This window comes from Lynx rufus, unplaced genomic scaffold (genome assembly GCF_022079265.1).
Source record: "Lynx rufus isolate CCGP_SWC_20201006 ecotype Redwood Valley unplaced genomic scaffold, mLynRuf1.p SCAF_2, whole genome shotgun sequence".
NCBI classification, from domain to species: Eukaryota; Metazoa; Chordata; class Mammalia; order Carnivora; family Felidae; genus Lynx; species Lynx rufus.
The window spans coordinates 167530453-167542625 of record NW_025814834.1 but is presented as its reverse complement, the minus strand read 5'-3'; the positions used below and the strand labels follow the sequence as shown (position 1 = coordinate 167542625).

The window sequence follows — 12173 nt, the reverse complement described above, 5'->3', positions numbered from 1 at the left end:
TCGGTTAAGTGTGAACTCTCGGTTTCGGCTTAGGTCATGGTCTCATGGTTTTTGTGAGTTCAAGCCCCACATCGGGTTCTGTGATGGCAGTGTGAAACCTGCTTGGGATTCTCTCTCTCCCTCTCTCTCTTTCTATCCCTCCCTCTCTCTCTCAAAATAAATAAATAAACATTAAAAAAAAGAATGAACTAGTGATACATACAACAAACAAGATGGGTCTCAGAGGAATTATATTATATTGCAAAAGCCAGTCTCAAAAGGTTACATACTGTATAGTTGCATTTATATCACATTTTTAAAATGAAAAAATTATAGAGTGGAAAAGAGATCGATGGTTATCAGAAGTTAGGAAGAGGACAGAGAAGGAGGTGGTTGTGTCTGCTAAAGAATAGTACAAGAAGGGAGGTTTCAGAAGAAATCAACCCTGCCTAAGCCTTAATCTTGGACTTCTAGCTTCCAGAACTGTGAGAAAATAAATTTCTGTTATTTAAGCCAAAAAAAAAAAAGTAGTACAAGGAGTCCTTGTAATAGAACTGTTCTGTAGTTTAACTGTTTTGGCAGTCACAAGAAGCTACATACGTTATAAAACTGTATTTAAAAATACATACATACACAACACACACACACACACACACACACACACACACACACACACACATACACAATGCATGTAAGTCTGGTGAAATCTGAATGGTTGGGTGAATTATATCCATGCCAATTTCTTGGTTGTGATCTTGGACTATAGTCATACAAGATTTGCCATTGGAATGAGAAATGGTTCTTTATTATTTCTTACAACTACATGTGAATCTTCAATTATCTCAAAAGATTTTTTAAAGATCTGAAATGAGATTTTGGGAATTGCAACTGCATCTTATAGGAATTAGGTATCAGATAAAGAGAATTGTTTCTTTTCTCTTTTTATTTGAGAGACAGACAGAGAGAGAAAGAGAGAGAGAGATCGGGCAGGGGAGAGGGAGAGAGAGAGAATCTTAAGCAGGCTCCATGCTCAGCTCAGAAGCAGACACAGGACTTGATCCCACAACTCCAGGATCATGACCTGAGCGGAAATCAAGAGTCGGATGCTCAACTAACTGAGCCACCCAGGTGCCCCAAGAATTGTTTCTTTAAAATAGTAGGAGAGAATGTTGCTCAGGTGTTTCAGCCACCTAACGTGGCTGTGTTCTTACTACTTCCTAATATTGCTACTTTGGGAACTATTTTCAAAGATGTATTTGCTCCCTTACTTGACCTGAATCACTGATACTATAGCAGAAAGTTGTTAGTCTAACATTCTGTTTGTTAGCCTGAGAACTTTATTTAAAATTTGAGAGGATATTAGTTTATAGTTATTTATTTTATTTTCTATTTTTAATACAAAACAGTAAAATAAATAAGCAAAAATGCAATCTGGCTCTTTTTCCATAAAAATGGGAGAGGGAGAATGTTCTGGAGTTCTGTATATTTTGGCCACAAGTGACAAACATGCAGCATGTAGACTGACAGTCTCTGCTCCTAAGGCAATGGCATACGTCACTAGCGGATCGTGGCACTTTGCTTTTTTTTTTTTTTTAATTTTTTTTAACGTTTATTTATTTTTGAGACAGAGAGAGACAGAGCATGAATGGGGGAGGGTCAGAGAGCGGGAGACACAGAATCTGAAACAGGCTCCAGGCTCTGAGACGTCAGCACAGAGCCCGACGCGGGGCTCGAACTCACAGACTGCGAGATCATGACCTGAGCCGAAGTCGGCCGCTTAACCGACTGAGCCACCCAGGCGCCCCCGCACTTTGCTTTTCGAAGAGCTTGAATTTTTCCTCAGAATCCTTCTTAACACAACACTTCAGACAGCCATTAACAGTAAGTTGCCAGTGACACAAGATGGAGCCCCAGAGTCAACATTTAGGTCCTAATTCTCCTTCCCAGAATATGGGATTTTTCTAGTGTACTCTATTCCCTGTCCATGCCAAATATATGTATATGTATATATGTATGTATATATATATGTATGTATATATGTATATATATATGTATATATATACACATTAATATTTTTTCCTCCCCTAGTGTCACCTCCTCTCAACGTGATTCACATACTTGCTCAAATGCCTTTTATCTTTCATAAATAAAAATTCCCCCAATTGAGTGTTTTTGTATTTAAATACAACATTCCTTAAAAAGTTGTGCCATATGCAGCTGGAAAATTGTGAACAGATTTTAATTCCTTTACAGTTCAAGCAGAAAAAGATCACAACTGGCCAGTGGAGGGGAAAGTAAATTCTCTTGGACATGTACATATTTTTAAATACATTTGCCCCTTTTTGCAATGATTAATACATATTGGCAACCTTCAGTGCCAAAGATTATTAGTATCTAGATACTGACACCAGTGACTTTTGAAAATAAAGATGCCTTTCAATTCAGAAGAAAGGAGAAAATAGGTGATTTAAATTTATTTTATTTACATAAACTATGTCCAGACTAGTATAAGAAAAGCAATAAAAAAAAACCTATTTGTAGAACTGTTTAGAAAGAGATAATTTATCTAGTTGAGATCCCTCCTGAGCACCTACTATGTGCTAGGGTCGTAGTTTCCAAACTGTGTGCCAAGATGCCCCAGGGTACTAGATACACTTTAAATTTTCATGGGAAAGACAGTAATATATGTCAGACACTGAACGAACTTAACGCATCTCACACTTTTAACCTTATACCATGCTATGTTCCTTCGGATGACTATCTTTGCAGACCTGGTTTTAGATGGTATGCAAGTATAGCATGTAAATCATTGTGGAAGAGGAAATGAAGGAGGCAGTATTCTGTGCAGGTCCCAACACACGCATCTCATTAGGAAGTAATTGTAGTTATTCACAAATACAATAAAATTGTTATTTTTTAATTTCAATTTATGTGTGTTTTTTTTCATAAAATTACTCAATTGTTAAGGACAAGAAAATACTCATTAAGTTATTTGTACCTAACAACTTAATGAATGGAGCTGTTAGATATTTCCATTGTGTGCAAATATTACTTAGACATTAAGTTGAGTTTGGGAACCTCTGCTTTGGGGCACTGAGGACCATGTTGCATCCATGCTACCTCATTTATTCCTCATGAAATCCCATAAGGTAGGTATAGTCAGCTTAATTTTAAGCCAGAAGAAACTGAGACATACAGAGTGTTGGTGACCTGTCCGAGTCTAAACCGCTGGTAAGTGACTGGGGCTGCAGGGTCTTAGTGACCTGCCTAAAAATGTGTAGCAAATTGGAGGCAGACCTGAAAAAAAATCCTGGTGTCCTGATTCCCCTCCTGGGACATTTTTTACAAAGCCATGCTTTCTTTCCAAATCCTCGTTTGTCTTCTTTCTTCCACGTTTAAATTTACTATATAAAGAGGTGGGCTTCCATTCTACGTATCTTATTTAATTACAAGAGTATTTGTGCTGTTTTAATTGCTACCCCCTCTTGATTTTTGAGTTTGTGAGCAAAATGTACGTATTGTGGGGTGAGGATTTTTGTTCAGTTTGAATAAATGCTAAAATAATATTAAAACAACTTTCGGCTCCTGTAACCAAGGAGACCTTGAGGCCTTTCAGAAAGCATTGTCCTCTCCTCGGGTTTCCTGTAGCTAAATGGCTGATCCTGTGTTTCAGGGAATTGGACACTTGGGATCTATTTTCAGCCTGGTGAGCTCCAATTTAACACTGAAGAGAGTCTGGATTTTCCCATCAGTCCTCACAGAAACAATCCCTGATACCATCTTGTTAAGCCAGAGGGACAGCCAATATTAAAATCGAAGCCCCAATGAATGCTGATAGAACCTTTATAAGACGTGACACATTGGCCTCTATTACTGTGGGTATTTTACTTTTTATTTATTTATTTATTTATTTATTTATTTATTTATTTATTTATTTTGAGAGAGGGAGCACATGTGCATGTGCAGGGGAGAGGCAGAGAGAAGGGGAGAGAGAGAATCCCAACCCACATGGAGCTGATCCCACAAACCATGAGATCATGATCTGAGTCAAAATCGAGTCAGACGCTTAACCAACTGAAACACCCAGGCGCCCATGTAATGGGTATTTTAAAACACAGCTTCCCAGAGCTTTGGTGAGCTTTTGCTTTGTTTTTGTTCAGTGGCATTTAACATGCAGCTTTAGGAACAGCATGATAAACATTCAGTTCTTTCTACCTTTGGGTTTATTTCAATAAACTTTTAGAAATTTAATTGTCTAAAAAGATTTATTACAAAGATGTGTAATTATGACTCACATCCAGACAAAACTTTGCATCTAAGACTTCATCTTTTTTTTATTTGAATCGTCTTCATTTGTTCAGATATTTCTTGAATATATATTATTCGCCAATCATTCTGCTAGAAACTGGAGATGCAAAGGGGGAGCAAGCACAGAGCACCCCCCCCCTTATAAATGGAAGTCATGAAAATGAAGTCATAGTCATGAAGTAGTTGTAATGATAAAGCTTTATTGATAAGACAGTTGTAATAATAAGGCATTCATAAGTTCTGATGGCTGTGGCAAGGAAAAGAGCAACCAGTTCTGTCTACGTGATGCTTGCAAGGCAACCTTTACAGAGAAGGTGATGGCTGAGTTTTATGCAGAAGCTGGAGGAGGCGTTTTGCTGGATGAGCATGTTGAGAAAAGGAAGTCAAAGCAGAAAGAAGAGTGTGCTCAGCAACCAGAGGCTGAAATGGCATGTCATTAGGAGATGTGAGTACTTGAGTATAAGTGGGCTGTGGAATGTCACAGGAGGGCATCAGGAGGTAGAGCTAGTGAGTAGAGGAGATTGTCATGATGAATAGTCTTGTACACCATTCAGGAATGTGGGTTTATGAGGAAAAGAACTGACAGGGTGTAGGCAGGGGCATGGCATGATCAGATTCGCAGATATGAAGAACCACTCTGCCAAAAGTGTGGAGAATAGCTTGGAATAGGTAAGAAACCCAAAACAGGAAGACCTACTCCAGGATCCTGCTGCCCCTTATGGAGATAACTATGAAGTCCTCCTGTCACTGAAAAGAACAGGAATAACTGGACTGGATTTATACCAGGGTCTTACCGGAAGTTGCATTTTAGAGTAAATCTGTGAGAAAATTTAAATGTTATTGAAAGTATTTTTTTTAAAGCCATATGAATCAAATTCACTGTGAACTTGCTCAAGGCTATGTCTTGTTAGACATAGTGACCACTCTACATGACTGGTTCTGGTACCTTCACTGATGTCTCTGCTAGAAGGCCACAAGGTAAGGCAGAAAGTGGAAAGTGCAAGTATCACCTATCCATGTCTTTCTTCTTTCATTGAGCTTTTTAATTCCTCTAAATTTTCTCGTCTGTAAAAGGCTGATAATAATTAACTATTTGGTAGTGGTCAGGATTATCTGAGATTATTTAATCTTATGTAGAGTACAATACCCGACATAGAGTATGTGGTCTCTAAGAGCTAGCTCCCTTCTTGCACCTTATTGCAGAAAATGTTTCACGTGTTATATTAAGAAATCCAGCTGGCCACTGCCACATTTCCAACATTCCAAATATCAATTTCCCCCAGGGTTCAGATTTTACATTGACTCCATTCTCAAGAAGCATCATAGCATAGAGGAAAGAGTATAGGTTTGGAAGTCAGACTTCGGTTGGAACTCTGCTCTGCCACTTACTGTGAGAACTTGGACAGGTTTTTTTAACCTCTCTGGGTCTCAGCTTTTCCTCTTCTTAAATAAGGGCTGTATTGTTTATCTCATAGGGTTGTTATGAGACTAACAGCTCAGGACTAATAGCTACTAACAGGACTAACAGCTACTCATTTAAGGATGAGCTCTGAGCCACCCTGAGGGTTGGAGCACTTTGTATCCCTGAATTTCAGAGCAGTTTACCCAAATGCCAACTGGATGTTCCCATTTGCATCAGTCTCTGGCATCTTAAAGTTAACGTGTTTATGAACTCCCCATTACGCTTACTTATTCTCCTGTTTATCTGTATCCACAGCACAATACATGGCATCATTATATATCCTAATTAGTTAAAATAGAATATAAGTCCATCCTCTGCCTCTGTTCAATGACAAGGTCCTGCTAATTTTAGCTCCTAATTTTTCATTTTTATTTTATCCCTTCTTCTCCATTTCAACTATCATGGGCATCATCCTCTCTCACTTGGATCACTGTAAAGTCCTTTCCATTTAGTTGTCAGGCCTTTAGTCTTGCCTACATGGTCACTAGAGTTTTCTACCAAGCAACACATCTGATGATGTCAATACCTGCTTAAAACCCGTTGGTGGTTTCCCATTGCCTCCTGTATGAAGTCTGAACTATTTAATAAATGATATAAAACTTGTCATAACCTTAGCCATTTCTTTCAGCCTCATTTTCCTGATTTATTTGGTATTCCAGTTGCTCTGCATTGCTTTTAGGCTCCCACATGCACCATGCCATTTCTCACTGCCGTCTTCACGCTGTCCAACTCTGCCTGTATGTACCCCGCTTCCCGCGTGTTTTTCCCCTCAGTGACTTGTACTGAATCTACCACTACCACCACTCCTACCCTGGAAAACCTGGGTACGGGGGGAGATGCTGGAGGGACACCTCTAAATACAGTTCAGTGGGAGAAATGTCAGTATGTCCTTGCACGTCTCTCTTTGCCTTGCCAAGCCCAAGAAATAAGGACTGGTCCTCACTAAATGCTTCCTGAACTGAACTGAACTGAACTGAACTGAACTGTCATATTAATTGTTAATACCACTGACATTTTCTGGTATTTGTTGTTTTCATTTCTTTTCCTTTTCCATTTCTTTTCTTTCTTCTTCTTCTCCTCCTCCTCCTCCTCCCCCTTCCTCCTCCTCCTTCTTCTCTTTCTTCTCCTTCTCCTCCTCAACTCACCTCCCTCTTCCTCTTCTCCTTCCTCTCCTCCTCCTCCTCCTCTTCCTCCTTCTTCTTCTAAGCAGGAATTATTTACATGGTATGACTTTCTAAACCTCCTCTATAGTACCTGACCTCCTGGGAGAGAATATAGCAAACACTATTTGTATGGTAAAAGCTTATTCACTTAGACTCTCATCATTGACAATTTGTGATGATTTAGGGCTCCAACCTTTGCCTACCAGTGCAAGTCTCCTCAGTATGAACATAAAGGGAATGCTTGACTTTCACAAATACAAATGTTGGTCCTGCTCAAAAGAAATATAAAGATTTTACTAAAAGCAACTTTGTACTTCTTTAATAAAACTCATATGTATTTTTCTTTCCACTGCTTTTGCCAGTTTTTGGCAGGGATTATTTTTTGATCATGTATGTATGTATGAAAATAGACTTCTAAAGTCTATAATTGAAAGGAAACTAAATGATCTAATCCAGTGTTTTAAAAAAAATTTTTATGCTGACCCCCTAGTTAGCAAAAAATGTTACATTGGATCTGGGCATACACACATACATACACAGTTTAGAGGAAAGTATTTTACAAAAAAAATAATAACCTATCCTTCCTATAGGAGTAGCACCCTATTTTCTATTCCATTTCATTTTTAAAATGCTTTTCAAAACCCAATAAATTGATTTCCTGACCCACTAATGAGTGATTGCGTGCAGTTTGAAAAATTCTGATCTAGTTCAGCTTCCATTCTGAGGTAGAAATCCTTTCTTTATAATAGTCAGATAATAAAGCATTGTTTTTAATCAGTGCATAGACCCTTTCTCTGTAGAAATGCAGTGTCTCAAGCGCCTCTGTATAATTCCTTTACTACGCACAGACACTCCTGGTGTCAGGAGAACAGAGAGGAGATGATTGAGCTGAGAACCCATGGTCTGGAGAAGCCAGACTCTTAGCATCCTAGACTGCATGGATTTTCTACTAGAGGGTACACTTATGAGTCCAAATAAATAGGAAGGGTGTAAGATTGGGGTAGTAGAAAGAAACTTGCCATAGGATTTCAGCACCCCTAGATTCTGTTCATGTGACCCAAGCTACTCAGTGCCCAAGTAAGATACTGGCTACATCAGAACCACCTAGGAAACGTTTGTATAAATTCTTGGGTCTCAACCCCAGAGTTATGAGCACTGTCATGAGTGAAGCGTGGGAATGTGAACATTTTAAAAGCTCCCTGCATGATCCACATGTGTGACCATGACAGGAAACCTCTGATTGGGGCTTTATGAACCCTGGATTCTTCCTCCAGAGAACAATCACATAGTCTGCCTTTCTGCAATGGTTGTTATGGGGAATAAATGAAATAGTGTGTGTAAAAGCCCCCAAAACAGTCAAAGCCTTACAGGTGCAGGGTACCAATATGAAGGTCTTCTAGCTTTTCCTACCAGTCTGGGCAAATTAGCAATGCTTTTATGAATTTTGAAATTCCAGATTCAATTGCAATGTTTAGGCTGAGAATAATAGATATACCCAAATTTCCAAGTGTAGAACAACAGAAAGCAAGTAGCTTAAAGTTATTTTCCTAATTGCATGTTTTTCTATGCTTACCTTGAAAATTATTAATTATAACTGAGTATGTAAAAAGATTCTTATTTTTAAAATAATTTTAGGGGCGCCTGGGTAGCTCAGTTACTGAAGGGTCTGACTTTGTCTCAGGTCACAATCTCATGGTTTGTGAGTTCGAGTCCTGCATGAGGCTCTGTGCTGACAGCTCGGAGCCTGGAGCCTGCTTTGGATTCTGTGTCTCCCTCTCTCTCTACCTCTCTCCCACTCACACTCTGTCTCTCTCTCTCTTTCAAAAATAAATAAACATTAAAAAACTAACTTTAAATATTTTGTTTATGATAACAGCAGAAATTTTCTAGAACTTAAAAAAAAATGTTTCACCTAAAATTTTAGAAGTGTTAAAAATTTAGAAGTGTGCTGAGCTGTCAGCACAGAGCCTGATGCGGGGCTCAAACTTACCAACAGTGAGATCATGACCTGAGCTGAAGTCAGATGCTCAAACGACTAAGCGACCCAGGCACCCCTCATCTTCTATTTTATAAGTGAAGCCTAAATGAATCAGTCTTAAAATACATGAAAAATATCAAGCTAATGCTATTTGACAGTGGTTAGTCTTGGAAAAAGAGAAGGGACTGGAAGTGTTCAGTCTTTGAGAAGAGGATATTAAAGGTTATGCAGTCTATTTGTGAACAACAACAACAACAACAAACTGCTTTCTTTTAGTTCTTTCATGGTGTTTCTCAAGTATAGATCTTTATTTCCTAATATAGGACATATAGTGGGATTTATATATAAAATTGCATTCGAGGGGTGCCTGGGTGGCTCAGTCGGTTAAGCGTCTGACTTCAGCTCAGGTCATGATCTCACGGTCCATGAGTTTGAGCCCCGCGTCGGGCTCTGTGATGCCAGCTGAGAGCCTGGAGCCTGCTTCGGATTCTGTGTCTCCCTCTCTCTCTGCCCCTCCCCCCTCGTGCTCTATCTCTCTCTGTCTCAAAAATAAATAAACATTAAGAAAATTCTTTTAAATTGCATTCGTGTAGCATTTATATATCAAACCCCACACTTTTATGGGTCAGTGAATTCGGAGACTGTCTTGGTTAGAGGCCCAGAAGAGTTAAATTTCCATTTTAAAAATAAGCAATCAATGCTTTCTCAGTGGTTTGAGATACCATTAGGACAACTTTAGAACTGAAACTAAAGGACTAGAATTAGAATATTTGCTTGTCTGGCTTCTGTTAGAGCATATGAAGTGTAAAGCTGTGCTGGAAAAAGAATGAGAAGAACTAATCACACAGGCCACACCAATTGGGCTGCAGAACACATTGAGAGACCCTTTATTAAATGCTTGATATAGATTTTCAGGGAAGGAGGGCCTAATCTTTTTAGGTGAAATATTTAAGGTACGATCGAGGAAGGACAGAAAAATGAAATAGAGAACAGTACTCAGGATGGCTGACATTACTTCTGATAGACCTATATCTGAGCCGTTGCTTCCCAGCTGTCCCCCAATAGCTGATAAGAAAAGTGGTTCTGGAGTATTTTTTAAAACTTTTCTGTAACTTGGGGCGCCTGGGTGGCGCAGTCGGTTAAGCGTCCGACTTCAGCCAGGTCACGATCTCGCGGTCCGTGAGTTCGAGCCCCGCCTCAGGCTCTGGGCTGATGGCTCGGAGCCTGGAGCCTGTTTCCGATTCTGTGTCTCCCTCTCTCTCTGCCCCTCCCCCGTTCATGCTCTGTCTCTCTCTGTCCCAAAAATAAATAAAAAAAACAAAAACAAAAAAAACCCACTTTTCTCTAACTAGATGTAATTAACACCGAGCTGCATGAACCACAGATGAATGCTGGAATGTGCTGATGTGGGGAATATACTAAGAATCAGACAGGAGTCTGAAGGAAATTAAAGTTTTTCATCCTCCTCCTTTTTATTACATTACTGACCAGAAAATAACAATGCAGTAATATGTGTCAGACAGCAGTCTATAGTTTATGAGTCCCCTTTACATGTATTATCTTATCTGACCTTCATAGGAACCTAGTGAGATAGCTAGAATCTGTCCCTGGGAAAATATCTCTAAGGTTAGCTAAGTACAATGAAATGTCTGAGAAGAAAAAGTTCTAGGAAAAAAAAGAAGCCGCTTTTCCACACATCAAAGTTACCAAGACTACAAAGCTTACTCCTTGAATTAATTAGCCAGATCTGAATTTTATCTCATAATATGGCAGAAAGGTCTGTGTAGGAAAACCACTAGAATACAGAAACAAAGATTCTGACATGAAGAGTCAAGTGGAAGGCTGCATTTCTGTCATGGAGGTCTCAGACAACGAGATTTCTCCACGGAAGAACCATGTGAAATTTCCAAAACAGTCAAAAGCGTGAAATATGGATAATTTTATACAGTATGCCTTAAAAAGAAAGATCATTTTCTAGGTTTTTGACGTAAACCTGAGTCTGCTTTGTTATGTGATTCTGACCAAGTCCATTTAACTTTCCCTAGACCCATCTCCTCAGCTGTGACAAAATATTTTCTTCATAGGACACTTGGCAAAATATGTATTGTGATGAATATCTAATTCATAAAACTGTCACTACTCTGTAACTATAAAAGATGTGAATTATTGCATTGGATTAGCAAAGGGTTAGCTGGTTTGTGTAATCTGAGACAGTCGAGTCTTCCCTGGTCAACCTGTAGCCCCTTACTTCTAACGATGAGTCATCTTGAGTTCTTCCCACTCCTCAATCCAACATCTATCATTCACTAAACTTTCCCTACTCTGTCTCCTAAATAACTTTTGGTCCACTCTCTGTTTCTATTGCCAGTTTTAGGCCCCCATTATCTGTCTGGGCTAGATTGTTATGATGGTCTCTAAACTGGTCTCCTGCTTCTAGTCTTCGCCACTTAACCCATCTTCCCCACTGCGTGCAAATCTAACCATGTAAATACTTTGCTAGAAGCCTACATTTGCTTCCTAATAACCTACAGAACAAAGTCCAAGTCACTTAGTGTAACATGTGGGCACCCTATGACCTGATCCTTACCTACCTTTTTAGCCCCATCTCCTATCATCGTCTCCTTCTTACTTAGTGTGACTAACAAATAGCAAGTAGCTTTTATTTCTCCATACATATCATCCATTTCATGCTTTTGTGACCATGTTTGTGTGGTTTCCTTGGTCTGGAATGTTAATCTCACTTTTTTGGCTCTCATCAGACTCTTACTTATCTTTTGGGACTCAGATTATGCATGTCAGATGAGACTCCTCTCCGAATCCCCAGGTTAGGGTGGGTGCCTTTCCTCTGTGCTCTAGTGGACTCTAACTGCTGCACATAAGTGGACCCTAATATCATGCTATGCTGAAATCATATATTTGTGAATCTCTCATACCACTCAGCAGTGCTCCTCAAAGGCAGAAGCTCTATCTTATTAATTCTGTACCCCAATACATAGAAAAATTTACAGCATGTAGCGGGTGACCAGTAAACATCTGCCAAAAGTTTTCAGGTTGCTGGAGGCAGTTACTAAGGGAGAAGCCAGGGTCAGTTCTGAGCATGACTTTGGAATTCGTCATGTGGGCAGATATTAAAGGCTTTCTTACCTGACTAGGCAATTGCTCTATGGCAGTGGCTCCCCAGGTGGAGAGGGCCCCGTGGGCAGGGTTTTCTGGATACACAGGTCCTTGGACTGGCTGCTCAGTTACCTTGCCCAAGAGGTAGAGAAATGAAAGAAGACACAGA

At 39.5% G+C, this 12173-nt stretch overlaps 1 protein-coding gene across 1 annotated transcript in view; it reads left to right on the top strand.

Annotated features, from left to right (window-relative positions):
* Positions 1-6443: 6443 nt before the first annotated feature.
* SGIP1 (SH3GL interacting endocytic adaptor 1) overlaps positions 6444-12173 on the top strand; it is a 136675-nt gene continuing 130945 nt past the window's right edge. Inside the window, exon 1 of the mRNA XM_047082345.1 lies at positions 6444-6573. Coding sequence (XP_046938301.1) covers positions 6444-6573 — 130 coding nt within the window. The remainder of the gene's footprint in view (positions 6574-12173) is intronic.